This window comes from Leopardus geoffroyi, chromosome D2 (genome assembly GCF_018350155.1).
Source record: "Leopardus geoffroyi isolate Oge1 chromosome D2, O.geoffroyi_Oge1_pat1.0, whole genome shotgun sequence".
NCBI lineage: Eukaryota > Metazoa > Chordata > Mammalia > Carnivora > Felidae > Leopardus > Leopardus geoffroyi.
Genome location: NC_059334.1, coordinates 9054463 through 9071658, shown reverse-complemented (window position 1 = coordinate 9071658; position 17196 = coordinate 9054463). Strand labels below are relative to the sequence as shown.

General features: G+C 42.7%; 1 protein-coding gene across 1 annotated transcript in view; it reads right to left on the bottom strand.

Annotated features, from left to right (window-relative positions):
• Positions 1 to 6394: 6394 nt before the first annotated feature.
• LOC123576402 (zinc finger protein 33B-like) overlaps positions 6395 to 17196 on the bottom strand; it is a 38361-nt gene continuing 27559 nt past the window's right edge. Inside the window, 2 exon segments of the mRNA XM_045437200.1 lie at positions 6395 to 6900; positions 6902 to 8973. Coding sequence (XP_045293156.1) covers positions 6787 to 6900; positions 6902 to 8973 — 2186 coding nt within the window. The 3' untranslated portion in view covers positions 6395 to 6786.

The window sequence follows — 17196 nt, the reverse complement described above, 5'->3', positions numbered from 1 at the left end:
GAAGGGGGTCCTATACAAGTTGGGCCAATTGATGGTGAAGCCATCAATAAAATTGAGCAAACTGTGTAAGTGGGGAATATGTCGCTTGCAGAACCCAAGAAGAAAAGACACATTTGTATTAACATTCTGTGTGCTAAGAACACACAAGACAAAGAACAGTCAGTAGCAGTTTCATGACAGTGGCAGGGATGCAACAGTCCCAGGTTTACAAGTAATTTTCAGGGAATTTACCTGAGGTAGATCTTTGCAGTATGTATAGGAAAATGAATTATCACAACTTTTGTATGTGAACGCCTAATACGTGGGTGAAGGATCTCCTTGTAGGAAGAGGTCATCAATATATCATACCTGGGTTCCTGAAGAAATCTGGGTGCAATTAAGGTATCCCCTGCAAAGACTATGTGCAATGGCAAAGAGTTGCTGGCATATCCCATTGGCAGCCTGCTGAAGGTGTACCGGGCCCCTTTGGAGGCAAAGGCAAACTGTGGTTGAGGCTGCTGAAAACAGCACTGGGGAGAATGTATTGGCAAAACCCATAGTAACAAAATATGTACTGGTTGCTGCTTAGACGAAGGCAGTTATTTCAGGAACAGTGGTGTTGGGTCCCGGACAATTGGCCACAGCATTAAGGATGCGGTGACCCACTGTGACATGCCAACACTATTTCCAGGTTTAAGAACGCAGTAAACTGGAATACTGAATGGAGAAGCAGCAGTGATAATCACTTCGTCTCTGAACAGGTGGGTACCATGCTTTCAACCGGGACATACAGTACACGGGGGTCCCCTTCTGACAACCCAAATTTTACGTGCCAAAAGTTCATATTCACTCGACTGGAACCTACCATGGGAATGTGCTATAATTAAGTCAGTGGGTACTATGACCACGGAGAACTCAGGCAATAGTTCTGTGGATTAAGAGAAAACATACCTACTCATCCGAATGTCTCAGGTTGTTCATACTGGCAAAAAAAAATAACACAGCCCGGGTGGCTTACAAACAACACAAATTTATTTCTCACAGTTCTGGAGGCCCTCAAGTCCAAGACAGATGAAGGGGCCAGCGGTAGCAGCACGTGGGGAGGGCCTGCCTCCTGGTTCACAGATAGCTGTCCTTTTGCTCTGTCGTCACTTGTGCAAAAGCCAAAGGCGTTCGCTCAACACTTGTGAGGGCTTTACTCCCATTCCTGAGAGCTCTACCCCCATAACCTCATCACATCCCAAAGGCCCCACCTCCAGAGACCATCACCCTGAGGACTGGAGTTCAACATATAAGTTCTGAGGAAACAGTCACCCGCACTCCATTTTGTAGTCAGTAACTCCTCTAAGATTTTAGGGAATGACATGATCAAATTCAGCCGAAGGCCCAAATACAGCTGTAATTCAAGCCTTGTGTTAAGGTCGTGACAATTTGTCAACGGTGCGTTTCAGCAGGTATTTAAGTCATTTCACAAACGATCTAGCGAAGGTACAAAAGCCAGTTAGTGCCCTTTGATCTTCTGTTGCATAAGTTATCTTCGTATAGTCTGGACTCCCAGCTGGGGCAATCTGTGCACCTTCATTTCTGTCATTTCGTTGTTTCCTTTTCCCGTACCTAAGTTCCTCCCACCCCTCATTCTTTCTTGCCAATTCTTTCCTTTTTGTTGTCACTCAATATACGTCAGGGGCTTTTCTATTTACTCTGATCGCACGTACAAGTTGCCTTCTCCAGAGAGCCTCCAGGGAGGCTCTACGGGCTCAAGAGCCCACTCTATGGCAAAGGTTACATTGCTTCATACGGATTAAGGATCCTGGGCTTACGCTGCATTCCAATGATCCCCTCTGCTGTGGCACAGGGTGAGTGCTTCCCCTCTGAGCAGGAGGATGAGAATTTTTCTCAACAGAGGCAGCAGAGCACAGCTGCAAGGAGCAAGCGTGGCCCATAAGCCGGCGGTTGACCGAACGTCTTCTGTGGGGCTGCCTTTTTGCAACAGTGCAGGTTTCTTCTCTCTCATTTCTCTCTCTACAAATTCCCTCCCAGTATTTTGGGTTTCTAGCCATGTGAAGTGACAGCTTTCAGTTTTTGTCTCCATCCTGACACCTGTGGCGGGGGCCTGGGTGGTTACAAGGGAAAGGACCACAGCCCGGCAGTCCGCCTCACAGGCAGCTGCCGCTTCCTCCAGGGAACGGCAGTCAATCTCTCTGGGGTCACGGTTCACAAACAATAAGGTCATTCTGGCACGGCAAGGGTCAAGGCCGTCAAGCCCCAGGACTCCAAGGTTAGTCCTTTGGTGTACTGAAAAAACCCCAGTGCCTCGCAAACCCCAGGTTCACTTGCTGAGGGTTCTGCATTAGCGCAGTGGAGGTCCTTCCTCTGGCGATTTGGAAGACGTCCCCTTTTGTTTCTCATCAGCCTCCGGGCCACAGGACACCACAGGTGTGCACCTCGGCACCCTCGGGCGTGAGGCGTGTGTGCAACGGCAGCAGGGGAAGGAGCAGCAAGAGATGGGGACGGCCGCTGCCCGCACGTGAACAACAGCTCATCACGCACAGAGGGCCGTGCACGCTTCATGCTCCCGGGGCCAGGGCAGCCCAGCTTTCCAAACTTCCACCAAGGGCCATCTGCATGCCCTCCCCGCTGGGGCACAATGACAAAAACTGGTAAGCGTGGCTACCCTGAACAGCCGGGGACGTCCGGCCAACACACGGTACACGGTAACCGGAGAGTGCCAGCCAGACCCTCGACCCTGGGTAGCTGGGGCTCAAATGCTCACCAGTTAAAGTGCGGTGTCGTCACTGCCTCTACAGGCGGAGCGTCTCACGACACCAGCCAAACTGACTGAACCCGGAGCCCAGGCACCTGGGGTACAGCCAATTAACAATTCTTAGGGCCAAGAGCTTGTTGCCAGGGGAGGAAACAGTGACACCCAAAACAGGCAGCACAGTCCACAGCAAGAGGTGTCTGCCAGCAACCGGTAGCTCGGTCCCAGGTGGCCTTTGTCCTATCTCAGACCTCGTTAGTCAACAACAATCACTTAATGACAACTGGATGAACTAGGTCTTACGTGGTGACCCGGGTCTTAGATGGACCATCCTCTTAGTGATGCCCACTGTGTTAACTGCCTCCTGCTCGGAGGGTTCACTCCATGTTGGTTTCAGATGTCAAGAGTCTAGGACACTAGGCCTTAACTTCAGACCACAGTTACCGTAATTAAAAATATTCTGAAGACTATAGACACAGCTCAGATGTTCATCAGTGGCCATTATATTTGTAGTGCAGGAACACAGGACCAAGGGAAGCTTAGTACAGAAACAAGGTGTTATGAAGAGAGGTGAGAAATTTACGATACTTGCAGAAAAGACAAGGTGGCTTATAACAACAGGAAGCTACAGCTGAAAATAGGCTTTAGTGATGGTCAGTATAGGATTCTGCCTCCCACCGTGGGAAAAGTGGTACTGAATACTGTGTTTCTAACTTTGTAATTATAGAAGAAACACCCTCGGAGATTCCTCTATATTGCTAAAGGCAGACAGGATGGTTCATTTCTTTCATACACTTTACATTTTAGAGTAGTCGTAGAGCTACAGACACATGGAGCAGAAAGTCGAGTTCCTATACACCCCTTCACTCCTACCCCTCTGCAGCCCCCCATCATTCCTATCTTGCAGTAGTGTGGTCCATTTGTTACAACTGATGACTCAATGCTGATACAGGAGTACTACCTCAAGACCACAGTTTACATTAGGGCTTACCCTTTGTTACCTTTTGGGGCACCGGCAAAGGATCCGCACGCCATCTACTGTTACAGTGTCCCACAGCATACTCCCACCGCCCTAAAAGTCCTCCATGACCCACCTATTCCGCCTTCCCTCCCCTGCCTCAATCCTCTGGCGACCACCGATCCTTTTACTGTCTCCCCACGTGCCTTTCCAGAATGCACTATAACTGGTAACGTAAGGTGGAAAGCCTTTCAGAGTGGCTTGTCTCATTCAACAGTATGCACGTAAAGGCTCCTGCCTGTCTCCTGTTACCTAACGGCTCATTTCTTTTTCCCACCCACCCAATCGCCGTATCCTAAAACCTCGTTAACTCGCGTCAGCGCGTTTTATTGTCGACTCCTGGAAATTTCCTACGTGGGCAATCATGTTATGTGTGACTGTACACAGTTTTCTCTCCTCCTTCCCAATCCAAGCCTCTCTCCTTCTCTGGTCTTGCTCTGTCGGCGAGGACTTCCAGAAGGAGGGTGAAAGAGCAGGGACCGGGACCTCTGTGCTCTCCTCTTCTCCCTGGGAAAGCATCTAGTTTCTCACCATGAGAGTACAACGTTAGCTGTAGGGCTGTTGGAGATGTTCTCTACCAAGTTAATGTTCCCCATACTCCCAGCCTGCTGAGATTTCTTATTGTGGATGTGGGTTAACGTTTTGTCAAAGGCTCTTCTGCACCTATTGATAAGATCACATGATTATTTCTTCTTTTGCCTCTTGATGCGACAGGTGACTACCCGACTATCAAATGTTGAACCAGCACAGCACCCCTGGAATAAATTTTACCACATGGTCATGGCCCCTAATTATATATTGTGGGATTCAACTTGGTGATGATTTATTGAGGATCTCAGCATCTATGTTCGGAGACATACAGGCATCTAGCTTTGCTTTTCAGAATTTTTTAAAGTAATCACACCCAACCTAGGGTTCGAACTCAGGACCCCGAGATTAAGAGTCGCGTGTTCTACTGACTCAGCCAGCCAGGCACCCCTGTTGCTTTCCTCTCCTATAATGTCTCTGCCTGCTTTTGCTACTATAATAAGCATCACAGAGTGAGTTAGGAAGGATTTCTTCTACTCCTCCTTTTTGGAAGAGGTTGTAGAGAACTGGTATCATTTCTTCCTTCCTTAAGTGTTTGCTAGAAGTCACCAGTGAACACATCTGGGCCTGAACTTTCTGATTTGGAAGATTAAGGATGAACTCAGTTTCCTTAATAGATATTTGCCTATACAAATTTATACTTCTGTGAGTTTAGGCAGATTGTGTCTCTCAAGGAGTAGATCTAGGTTATGAAATTTGTGGGCAGAGTTGTCCGTAACATTACTATTCTTCTAATGTCCATGTAATCAGTTGTTATGTCTCTCTTTCACTTCTGATATTGGTGAGTTGTATCTACTCTTTTTCTTAGTTAACTTAGCTGAAAGTTTAACAATTTTATTGACCTTTTCAAATAATAAACTTTCCATTTTATTGTTTTTGTCTTTTCAAAGATCTGATTTCTGCTCTAATTCTTATTATTTCTTTTGTTTTGCTCCTTTTCATTCAATTAACTCTTCCGTTTCTAGTTTCCTAAGGTGAACGCTCAGAATATCTGTGCAATTTAAGATCATTAGTTTGTGTAACCTGACTTATGAAATCGGATAATGAATGTAGTATATACCACCTTTACACGTGTCGGTCCATAAAAGCCTCACTCTGACCTTACTCTGGCTCTGCTCCAGTCTCAACCCACCTTCTCATATAATCAAAAACCCATGAGCCCAGATATGTTTCTGGGTACACTGGACCTGTGATTTTACAGCCTAGTTTACAACCCTGAGTGACATATAGCCTGTCTGTGGCTTCTATTCTGAACTCTGCCTTAGAGGGCAGTTACTTCCAGGGGTTTATACAACTGAGGCTGAGGGCTGGAGAATTCACATATGTACACTCAAGGCACCCCACGGCTTGAAAGGGAACAATGAGATTATGGACTAGATATCCCTCTGCACAGAACACATTTTATTTACCATTTTGTTATTTTGATTTATGTGTTTTAAGTGGTTACATATTAGCTTTGGGGGCCTCCTTTCCAGAGGTTCCTCCAGGCCCTGACATACCTGGGAGATGCTGAACTACGAGTGTCTGGTTTCGATTCACAATCATATTAACTTCCGTTATGCATATGGAACACACACAGTTTATAGAAGGCAGCATGTGTAGATACAGGAGTCCCGTAAACTTAAGGGATACTTCACGGAAGCACTTAACACTGTTGCCCTAATATTTCAATTATAACTCCTTTTTAAAAACTTCATATTCTCATCAATTGCCAGGATTAAGATTGCAGAAACGGTATGGTTATTAACACCAGGGAACTTCTTGTGATGAAATCCTGATTCCTTTGTAATCCTAATGCAACACAGGTTCCAGATTCCTTTTCGATTTTGTAGCCTGTATCGACAGGTACTCAAACCATAAGCGACAATATTTTGTAGAACTACACATACACAAAAGTGCACGTAAAAACGACTGAGTGTGAATGACGTATGTGCCTTAGCATTATGGTACCATCCACATTTCTGCCAGAGAATATACCATACTTATGTAAGATATCTTAAGAGGTAGCTCGGGAAAGGGCAAATGAGAATTCTCTGTATTACTGCAACTTCTTTTAAATTCATTGTTTCATTTTACTACTCTTTTTTTGTTTGTACATTACACAATATTCAACTATAAATTACAATTTCTCATGTTTCCTAAAGACAAATATGGCATCAAAACGAAACCACAAGTTCCAATGTTATATTACTTCTAAAGACAATCTTCAAGCTATACGTCTCAAATTGAAGATTTCCCCTTAATAGAAATTCTGACATAACCTAGTTTATATTTTTGCCACGAAAAAAAAAGAAAAAAAAACATTCACAAAAGCAAAATTCTGCAAGGTTTTATACCCACATTTGCTAGGGTACATTCAACGGAATACTATTTAACAAGACTGTCCTATATGTTTTGCAGTCTGCTTCGGGGTAAAATAAGGCCAGTTTGTGGATGAAGGTTACTCAACATTCAGAACATCGACATTACTTCCTCTACAGCGTGCGTTCTCTGAAGCATAGCGGCTACTGAACCACAGCTCAACCTTCCTAACATCCACTGCAATCGTAAGGTTTTTCTCCTGTATGTGTTCTCTGATGTACAATGAGGTTTGACTTCTGAGAGAAGGTTTTTCCACATGTGTTACATTCATAGGGCTTCTCGCCTGTGTGTGACCTCTGATGCTTAGCAAGGTCTGATTTTCGGTAAAAAATTTTCCCACATTCATTACACTGACAAGATTTCTCCCCTGTGTGAGCCCTATAATGCACTGTGAGGGATGATTTGTGACTGAAGGATTTCCCACATTCGTTACATTCATAGGGTTTCTCCCCTGTGTGTTTTCTCTGATGTAAAGTAAGTCCTGACTTCACACAGAAAGACTTCCCACATTCATTACATTTATAGGGCTTTTCTTCTGTATGAGTTCTCTGGTGCACAATTAGAGCTGATTTGTGACAGAAAGCCTTTCCACATTGGTTACACTCATAGGGTTTCTCTCCTATGTGGATTCTCTGGTGCTGAGTGAGCTGAGACTTCTGGCAGAACGTTTTCCCACATACGTTACATTCGTAGGGTTTCTCCCCTGTGTGTGTCCTATTGTGTTTAGTCAGGTACGATTTATTATAGAATATTTTTCCACATTCGTGACATTCGAAGGGTTTCTCTCCTGTGTGTGTCCTGTAATGTTGAGAGAGGGTAGACTTATGGCTGAAGAATTTCCCACATTCAGGACACACAAAGGGTTTCTCCCCTGTGTGAGTTCTCTGATGCACTGTGAGGTCAGACTTCAAGCAGAAGGTTTTTCCACATTCGTAACATTCATAAGGTTTCAACCCTGTATGAATTATCTGATGCCTAGTGAGAACTGACTTGTGGTAGAAAGTTTTCCCGCATGCATTACATTTGTAGGGCTTATCCCCTACATGGGTTCTCTGATGTTGTGTAAGATGTGACTTCTGACAGAAAGATTTCCCACAGTCAGGACATTCAAATGGTTTCTCTCCTGTATGAGTTCTCTGATGCACTGTAAGGTGTGAATTCATACAGAAAGATTTCCCACATTCATAGCATTCATAGGGTTTCAACCCTGTGTGTGTTCTCTGGTGTTTGGTGAGGTCTGACTTCTGGTAAAAAGTTTTCCCACATGCACTACATTGATAGGGTTTCTCCCCTGTGTGTGTTCTCTGGTGTAACGTGAGGGCTGACTTGTGGCTGAAGGCTTTACCACATTCGTTGCACACATAGGGCTTCTCCCCCGTGTGTGATCTCTGATGTTTCGTGAGATTTGACTTCTCCCAGAAAGTTTTTCCACATTCATTACACTGAAAGCGTTTCTCTCCCGTGTGTATCCTCTGATGTCGAGTGAGGTGGGACTTCTCCCAAAAGGCTTTCCCACATTCGTTGCATTCAAAGTGTTTCTCTCCTTTATGATTTGTTTGAAGTTGTGGAAGGCATAAATCCCCCCGGAAATGATCCCCACTCTCACTACACTCCGAGGGATTCATACGTGCCTCATAAGGTTTCAAAAGGGTAGACTTCACACGTAACGATTTCCCACAAGTACCCAGTCCACAATGATTCTCTTCGGAGGCATTCATGTGATGTGACAGGAAAGAGGAGTTAGGAAAGAAGGTTCTCCCATATTCAATACATTCAGAGTGATTCTCTTCAGTGATCTCTCTCTTGTACGTACTCAATGTTGCCTTTTCGGGGAAGGTTTCTTGATACATGTAATATTCAAAATTTTGCTCTCCACTTTGAATCTTCTCACTATCAACAGAGTCCTCAACCTGACTGAAAGTTTCCCCATGTTTAAAATACTCACTTTGCTCGCTGGTAGGAGTTTTCTTGTGTTCAATACTGAGTAGCAATTTTCCACAGTCATTAAATTCATTAGTCTTTTTTCCTAAATAGTTTTTCATATAGATACACAATTCAGAAATACAGCTGAAACTCACTCCATATGAGTCACACTGACAGAGGCTTTCTCTGCAAGGAAACGAATTTGTGTCCAGGTTAAATGGTTTTCCTATTACATTACCTCGTTCCTTGGTCGGCGTTTTCTTACTGATGAATGCAACTTCCCACATAGGTTTATGCTGGTTTTCTTGCCTCCTTCCTTTCTTGTGATCAGTTTCCAAGACTTCTAAAGATAGGAAAAATTAACCGTACACATAAGTACTAACGCATTTCTTCTGGAATGCAACGTATATACAAACGCCCTATGTTTCAGTGGATTTTGATTTCTTCTCTAGTCTCCAAGGAAGAAAATAACTATACGTACTTATTTTTTCGATTTCTTCTGTTGGACATGAAAATACGAAAATGGAAACAAGAAACAAAAGGCTTGGCATGGTGGAAGAAAGGAGAGGAAACTACTGCAAGCATACATCTGCATTCCGACGTCTGAGGAGTAACGGCAGCTACTAAATTCGAAACGTCTCCATCTATCCTCCAAATGCCTCTAAGGATCAACATAAGGAGAGCAAATAAAATGACCAATCAACAACCCGTGACTTCAGCATAACTGGGAAATACAAAATACTACTGACTTCAAACCACCACTGAGGAAATAAACATTTAATACAGAAGAAACTGATAAAAGAGCTCACATCTAGAGAAAGAGCTTGAGCCCGTGGCAACTACACGTAGAGGAAGAGACAGAGAACTTAGAGATAATTAAAGTCCTTTGTTTTAAATACTTACTTATTTTTGAGAGAGAGACAGGGAAACAGAGTGTGAGCAAGGAAGGGACAGAGAGAGAGGGATACACAGAATCTGAAGCAGGCTCCAGGCTCTGAGCTTGTAGCACAGAGCACGACATGGGGCTCCAACTCACGAACCGTTAAGATCCTGACCTGAGCTGAAGTCAGACGCTCAACGGACTGAACCACCCAGGTGCCCCTAGAACGTATAGATAATTACATGCAAATAAAATCACTCCCTCAAAGGAGAAGTCCCACTGTGAGAGGGAAAATATGGAGCAGACATCTTCGTTCTGACAGATGACGGCTCAGACCACCGAGAACTCCGACCCAAGGGACTTGGAGTATTAATGGGAACTACGGAGGCAAGGGCTGATCGGGTGAAGAATTCAATTGTAAAAAGGCCAGAGTGATCTTAGAATATGACTCAAATTGTAAGAACCTGGTTATGAGCTGAACTGTCCCCCTCCCAAACTTGTATGCTGAAGCCCTAATCCCCAATGTCACTGCATCCAGAGACACAGCCTTTAAGGAGGTTAATTAAGGTTTGAATTACGTCATCAGGGTGTAGCACTTATCGGATAGGAATGACCTCCTGATCAGAAGCCAAAGAGACACCAGCACTTGCCTGCTCTCCCTGTGTGCACAGAAAAAAAGCCATGTGAGGAGAGAGCCACAAGCTGTAGAGAGAGGGCTCACCAGAAGGCACCCTGAAGGCACCTTCATCCTGCCTTACAACCTCCAGACGAGTAAAAAATAAATTTCTGCTACACAGGCCACCCACTCTGTGGTGTTTTGTTAGAGCGGTTCAGGCCAACTCGTAGGAAGCATGAAGAGAAAAGAGACTTGAATGAAATTTTAATAAACAGCATGGAAAAAAGACATGACAATAGAGCAACAACAAAAAAAAAAAAAACGAATGACAATAAAACCGAAGAAAGAAAACTGGATCACAGAGAAAGTTCTGGATAAAGCAGGTGATCTACCAAATAATAAAGTACATGTTTTAAATTAAAATTATATGTGTGACTGTAGTCTCTAAAGAGAAAAAAAGAAAACAATGGAATAAATACAGTATTAAAAACCATTATCTAAGAAAATTGCCCAGAAATAAAAAGAGATCTTACCCGCATATTTTAAGGACCACCATGAACTTTCCTTTTCCATCAGGAAAGCTGACCTGAAACAGTCCTTCCTAAGACATGCTTTAATGAAACTGTAAACCTTAAAAGTGAACAAGTCTCCTCTGGACAGAAAGATCAAGTCTCAATAAGCAAACAAACAAACATGTAGATTGGGCAAGAGACTCTGTCACCAATAAACCAAGTGAGGTCAGTGCAGCAACCTTTTCAACAAATAACCAAGTAGAAGTCAAGGGTTGTATATCCAGCCACGTGATCCTTTAAAAGTATCCAGGCTCTGGGAAGAGGTCAATCATATTAGATATTCAAGAAATCAGGTAATAATGTAATCACGGAACCTTCTAGAAGAGGACAAACTTCAAGCAACCGAGATTTGATAGGACACACTGGCAGAAAAGCTGAGCAGTGTAGGACTAAGACAAAAAGAAAGTTGAGAACAAGAACATAAGAGTAATACATAAATGTTATATATTCCAGTGAAGCAGAAATAATGCAACTAAAAAGCCTACAGGAAACAGGAAAAAAAGGAAGAAAGAATAAGATCAGAGAGAGCCATAGAATAGTCTAAAGAAGGTCACTAAACGCTGAAACATCAAATGAAAGGTTAAATAAGGAAATGAGCAACTAAGGCCAGTATAAAAGACATTACTGTAAAAGTAACTACTAGAACAAAAACATCAATATTTTCTAATTGGCTGCCTCCAAACAAACAAACAAACAAAAAAAACATATGTTCAAACAAAATGATTCTGTAAAAATGATGCACTCATGAAATGTAACAAAATGACAGATATGAGACCAAACAGGAGTCATGTTAGTAAATGTGAATGGGCTTCACTCACCAATTAATAAAATGACTTTAAACTGAGTCACAAATCTCTGCTGCAAAGTAGAAACACACTGACAGAAAATGACTCAAAAAGCTAAAAACAAAGGAATGGGCAATATTATCCCAGTAAAAGGGAAACAATAAGGAAACAGATACAATCTAGTTATCAGGAAGGACAAAAAAAAAAAAAAAAGAAAAACAAAACACTTTGCAAGGCTAACACCCACAACTCTGAGTGTACAAATAACAGTGAGTACTGAAAGACGAAGCAAAACTCAGAGAAGCAAGGAAAAAAACAAAACACACTGATACAAAAAAGAGTATTTCAAGAAAGATCAGAAAGTACAATGTCAGGGTATAGAAGAGGCAATGACAAACAATCAGGAAGACATGTATTATTACCCATATACAATTTTTCATATCAAAACTTTTAATACAAAATACACTTACATCTCAAGGATGCACAAAACATTTAAAAAAAAAACTTGATAAAGGTAACACACTCAGGGAACAATGCACTAAAACTAGAACTTACTCAGGAAGACAAAACTTCTTCCATCAGGACTTCAAAACCAAACAACTGTCTGGTAAACTGCTCTGTTTCTTTAAAAAAAATTTTTTTTTAATGTTTATTTATTTTTGAGACAATAGGAGACACAGCGCGAGTGAGGTAGGGGCAAAGAGAGAGGGAGACACAGAATCTAAAACAGGCTCCAGGGTCTGAGCTGTCAGCATCAATGCAGGGCTCAAACCCACGAACCGTGAGATCATCACCTGAGCTGAAGTCAGACACTTAGCCGACTGAGCCACGCAGGCGCCCCTAAACTGCTCTCTTTTTTTAAGGAAACACAGACCAAAGCTGAATTGCTAAACCAAAAAAACCACTGAAAATATTACTTATGAGTCTATGTGGAATACACGTACTGATCAGAGATTTCATAGCATTACATGTATCAGTGAAAAGGAATGAAAAACAACTGAATCCTTGACCCCCCCCCCAAAAAAAAAGGTACAAAAAGGCAACAATAATGTAAAAGAAAGAAGTAGAAACCACAAGGAGGGAAATAATAAAGGTAAAATCATTGAAATACAAAAATAAACTTAAAAATAATACAGATGAGGGGGCCTGAGTGGCTCACTCTGTTTAGCTTCTGACACTTGATGATCTCACGGTTATGTTCCTGAATTCGAGCCCTCTGGGCTCTCAGCCCCTTCCCCTGCTCATGAGCACGCGCTCTCTCTCTCTCTCTCAAAATAAATTAACTTAAAAAATAATAATATAGATAAAACTTTTTATTCATTATTAAGGCCCAGTAGATTTACTAAAGGATGCCTTCGAGTGAGTCATTCCAGGTCAGTTTTCCCGGGTCCCTCATGATCCCTTCTGTTAATAAAACAGAAACAGAAAAACAGTTGTACAAGTGTTAACTCAAAAAGCTGGTAATTTGGGGGCAACTGGGTGGCGCAGTAGATTAAGCGTCTGACTTCAACTCAGGTCATGATGTCAGGGCTCGGTTCAAGCCCTGGGTCGGGCTCTGTGCTGACAGCTCAGAGCCTGGAGCCTGCCTCAGATTCTGTGTCTCACTCTCATTCTGCACCTCCCTGCTCACGCGTGAACTCTATCTCAAAAAGAAACAAACAAAAAGAGAAATTAATTTTTAAAAAAACCTGGTTCCTTGGGGGCTCCTGGCAAACTCAGCTGGTGGTGTGTGCAGCTCTGGAACACAAGAGACATTACACCAGAAGGAACAAGGCAAAGAGACAAAGAAGAGGCATCCCAGGCTATTGCATTTGTTCCGATCCACCAGAACCACTCACACAAATACACTTATAATAGATGAAGATATTCTAATGATTTCCTCCAACTGTGTTTTCCAGGAGATGATCTCAAAAATGGTGGCATGAAGGGCAGTACCAAAGAGTCGCCTCACACACTACTCTCTGAAAGGACTCACATTTAACTGGACCAAACTATAGAATGTGTGACTCAGGACAACGTTGGAAACATTGAGCGAAGAGCCAACAATGAGTAGAGGCTAAGGGCAGAATGTGACACCATTAGAGGCAGGGAGGTTAACACAGAGATCAGTGAAAGACACTGTTAATCAGGGTTCTCCAGAGAAACAGAGCCAGGTACTATATGTACGTGTGAGAGCGACACAGACAAAGGAAGAGGTTTATTAAAGGACCCGGCTTTTGCACTTACGGAGGCCAAGAAGTCCCACAGTCTGCTGTCTGAAAGCTGGAGAACCAGGAAAGCCAACTGTATTTCAAAAGGCCTGAGAACTAGGGGAGGTGATGGTGTAACTCCCAGCAAAGATGAAAGGCCTGCCAACTAGAGGGTTGGTGGTGTAAGTCCCAGAGCCTGAAGGCCCCAGAACCAGGAGCACTGATCCTGTCCAGAGAGGATGGACGTCCCGGCGCAAAAAGAGAAAGAGAATTTGTCCTTCTTTGCCTTTTGTTCCATTCCATCCTCAACGAATTAGAGCATATCTGACCATAATGGTGAGGGTGGATCTCCTTACTCTGTCTACTGAGTCAAATGCTGCTTCCAGAAACACCCCCCAAGACACACTTTTACCAGTCTGGCCATCCCTGAGGCCACTCGGGTTGACACCCAGAATTAATCATCATAGACACACTCAAAGAGCACCCTGTCAACGCGACTGCCATTCTACGAACCATGTGCACTGCCCAAGGCAGAGCCCTCTGACAAGAGACATCAGCCAACAGTACACTGCAAGAGGAAAAGACTTCAGTCAAATAATACAATCAAGTCACTTAACAAATACATAAGCAAGCAAAAATAACAAGAAGCCCTATCAGACTCGGTAGAAAATATCTAAAATATGCTTTCGTCCAAAATTACAGGTTCACAAGACAAACGGGAAAATTTCACATACGTGGGAGAAATAACAGGCAACAAACTGTCCTTGAGAGGGTCTGGATACTGGATTTAGCCGACCTCCAAGCAGCTATTATAAACATGTTCAACAGGGAACCACACTGGGGCGCCTGGGTGGCTTAGTCGGTTGAGTGTCCGACTTAGGCTCAGGTCATGATCTCATGGCTCGTGAGTTCGAGCCCCGCAGGGGGCTCTGTGCTGACTTAGAGCCAGGAACCTGCTTCGCATTCTGTCTCTCCCTCTTTGCTCCTATCCTGCTCATGTTCTGTCTCTCTGTCTCTCTCTCTCTCAAAAATAAACTAAAAACAAAGTAACCATATTTACGGAAAAAAGGGAGGTAGTGGTGATAGGTAGTAGTGATACCTTCTCACACAGAAAATATAATAAACAGAGAAAAGAATGAAATGAAAATTCTAAATTTGAAAATTTACAATAACTACAATGAAGCTTATACAAGAAAGAATTAGTAAACTTGTAGATATAATACAGTCTAAACACTAGAAATAAGAATGAAGAAAACTGATCAAAGCCTCAAATAAATGAAAGATACCATTATCTGCACCAACATATTCATAATGGGAATATCAAAAGAAAAGAAGAAAGAGTAAGGGGCAGAAAAATTATTCAACATAGTTGTTGTAAAACTTTGCAAACTTAGAGAAAAACAATATGCAAATCCAAGATGATAGATAAACTTCACGAGGGATAAACGGAGATCCACATCAAAATGCATCACAGTAAAAATATTAAAAACTAAAGAGGAAAGAAAATTTCTTAAGTATCAAGAGAATTACAATTCACCACATACAAGGTAACTCCAGTAAGATGACCACCTGACTTCTCATCAAACACACAGAATCCAGGAGGTAGGATGACACAGTCAGTGTGCTGGCAGAAGAAAAGAAACAAAACAAAACAAAACAAAACAAAACAAAAAAAAAAACCCAACAGTCAACCAAAATACCAGCACTGCTTTGAAAACTGAAGGTGATGTAAATAAACCTATAGATTCCCAGTCATGACTTCAAATCTATAAGGACTGTAGGAAAAATAACGGTATTTTAAAAGACAGGATAAAGACGTATTTCTTCTCCTAACCATATGGCCAAGGCCATGCAACAATCATTATGTATATACCTATACTGTTCAGTCTATAACCGTAGAAATTAAATATATTTGACAATGAGGCAAAATGAGGCAGAAAAGCACAGGTAACCTGGGGTAAGGAAATGACCCTGGATGGTAACATGAATCCACAGCAGCAAATGAAATGAAGCAGAAATAGTGAATAAGAAAGTTAATATAACAAACTCCACGTGGAGATATTTGCTATCCTTTCTTCTCTCAGTTTCTTTAAAAGACATCCAATGGCACAAAAACAGACACATAGACCAATGGAATAGAATAGAAACCCCAGAACTAGACCCACAAACGTATGGCCAACTCATCTTTGACAAAGCAGGAAAGAACATCCAATGGAAAAAAGACAGCCTCTTTAAAAAAATTTTTTTTTTCAACGTTTATTTATTTTTGGGACAGAGAGAGACAGAGCATGAACGGGGGAGGGGCAGAGAGAGAGGGAGACACAGAATCAGAAACAGGCTCCAGGCTCTGAGCCATCAGCCCAGAGCCTGACGCGGGGCTCGAACTCACGGACCGCGAGATCGTGACCTGGCTGAAGTCGGACGCCTAACCGACTGCGCCACCCAGGCGCCCCATGACAGCCTCTTTAACAAATGGTGCTGGGAGAACTGGACAGCAACATGCAGAAGGTTGAAACTAGACCACTTTCTCACACCATTCACAAAAATAAACTCAAAATGGATAAAGGACCTGAATGTGAGACAGGAAACCATCAAAACCTTAGAGGAGAAAGCAGGAAAAGACCTCTCTGACCTCAGCCGTAGCAATCTCTTACTCGACACATCCCCAAAGGCAAGGGAATTAAAAGCAAAAGTGAATTACTGGGACCTTATGAAGATAAAAAGCTTCTGCACAGCAAAGGAAACAACCAACAAAACTAAAAGGCAACCCACGGAATGGGAAAAGATATTTGCAAATGACATATCGGACAAAGGGCTAGTATCCAAAATCTATAAAGAGCTCACCAAACTCCACACCCGAAAAACAAATAACACAGTGAAGAAATGGGCAGAAAACATGAATAGACACTTCTCTAAAGAAGACATCCGGATGGCCAACAGGCACATGAAAAGATGTTCAGCGTTGCTCCTTATCAGGGAAATACAAATCAAAACCACACTCAGGTATCACCTCACGCCAGTCAGAGTGGCCAAAATGAACAAATCAGGAAACTATAGATGCTGGAGAGGATGTGGAGACACGGGAACCCTCTTGCACTGTTGGTGGGAATGCAAATTGGTGCAGCCACTCTGGAAAGCAGTGTGGAGGTTCCTCAGAAAATTAAAAATAGACCTACCCTATGACCCAGCAAAAGCACTGCTAGGAATTTATCCAAGGGATACAGGAGTACTGATGGATAGGGGCACTTGTACCCCAATGTTCATAGCAGCACTCTCAACAATAGCCAAATGATGGAAAGAGCCTAAATGTCCATCAACTGATGAATGGATAAAGAAATTGTGGTTTATATACACAATGGAATACTACGTGGCAATGAGAAAAAATGAAATATGGCCTTTTGTAGCAGTTCCAGTATGGAACTGGAGAGTGTGATGCTAAGTGAAATAAGCCATACAGAGAAAGACAGATACCATATGGTTTCACTCTTATGTGGATCCTGAGAAACTTAACAGGAACCCATGGG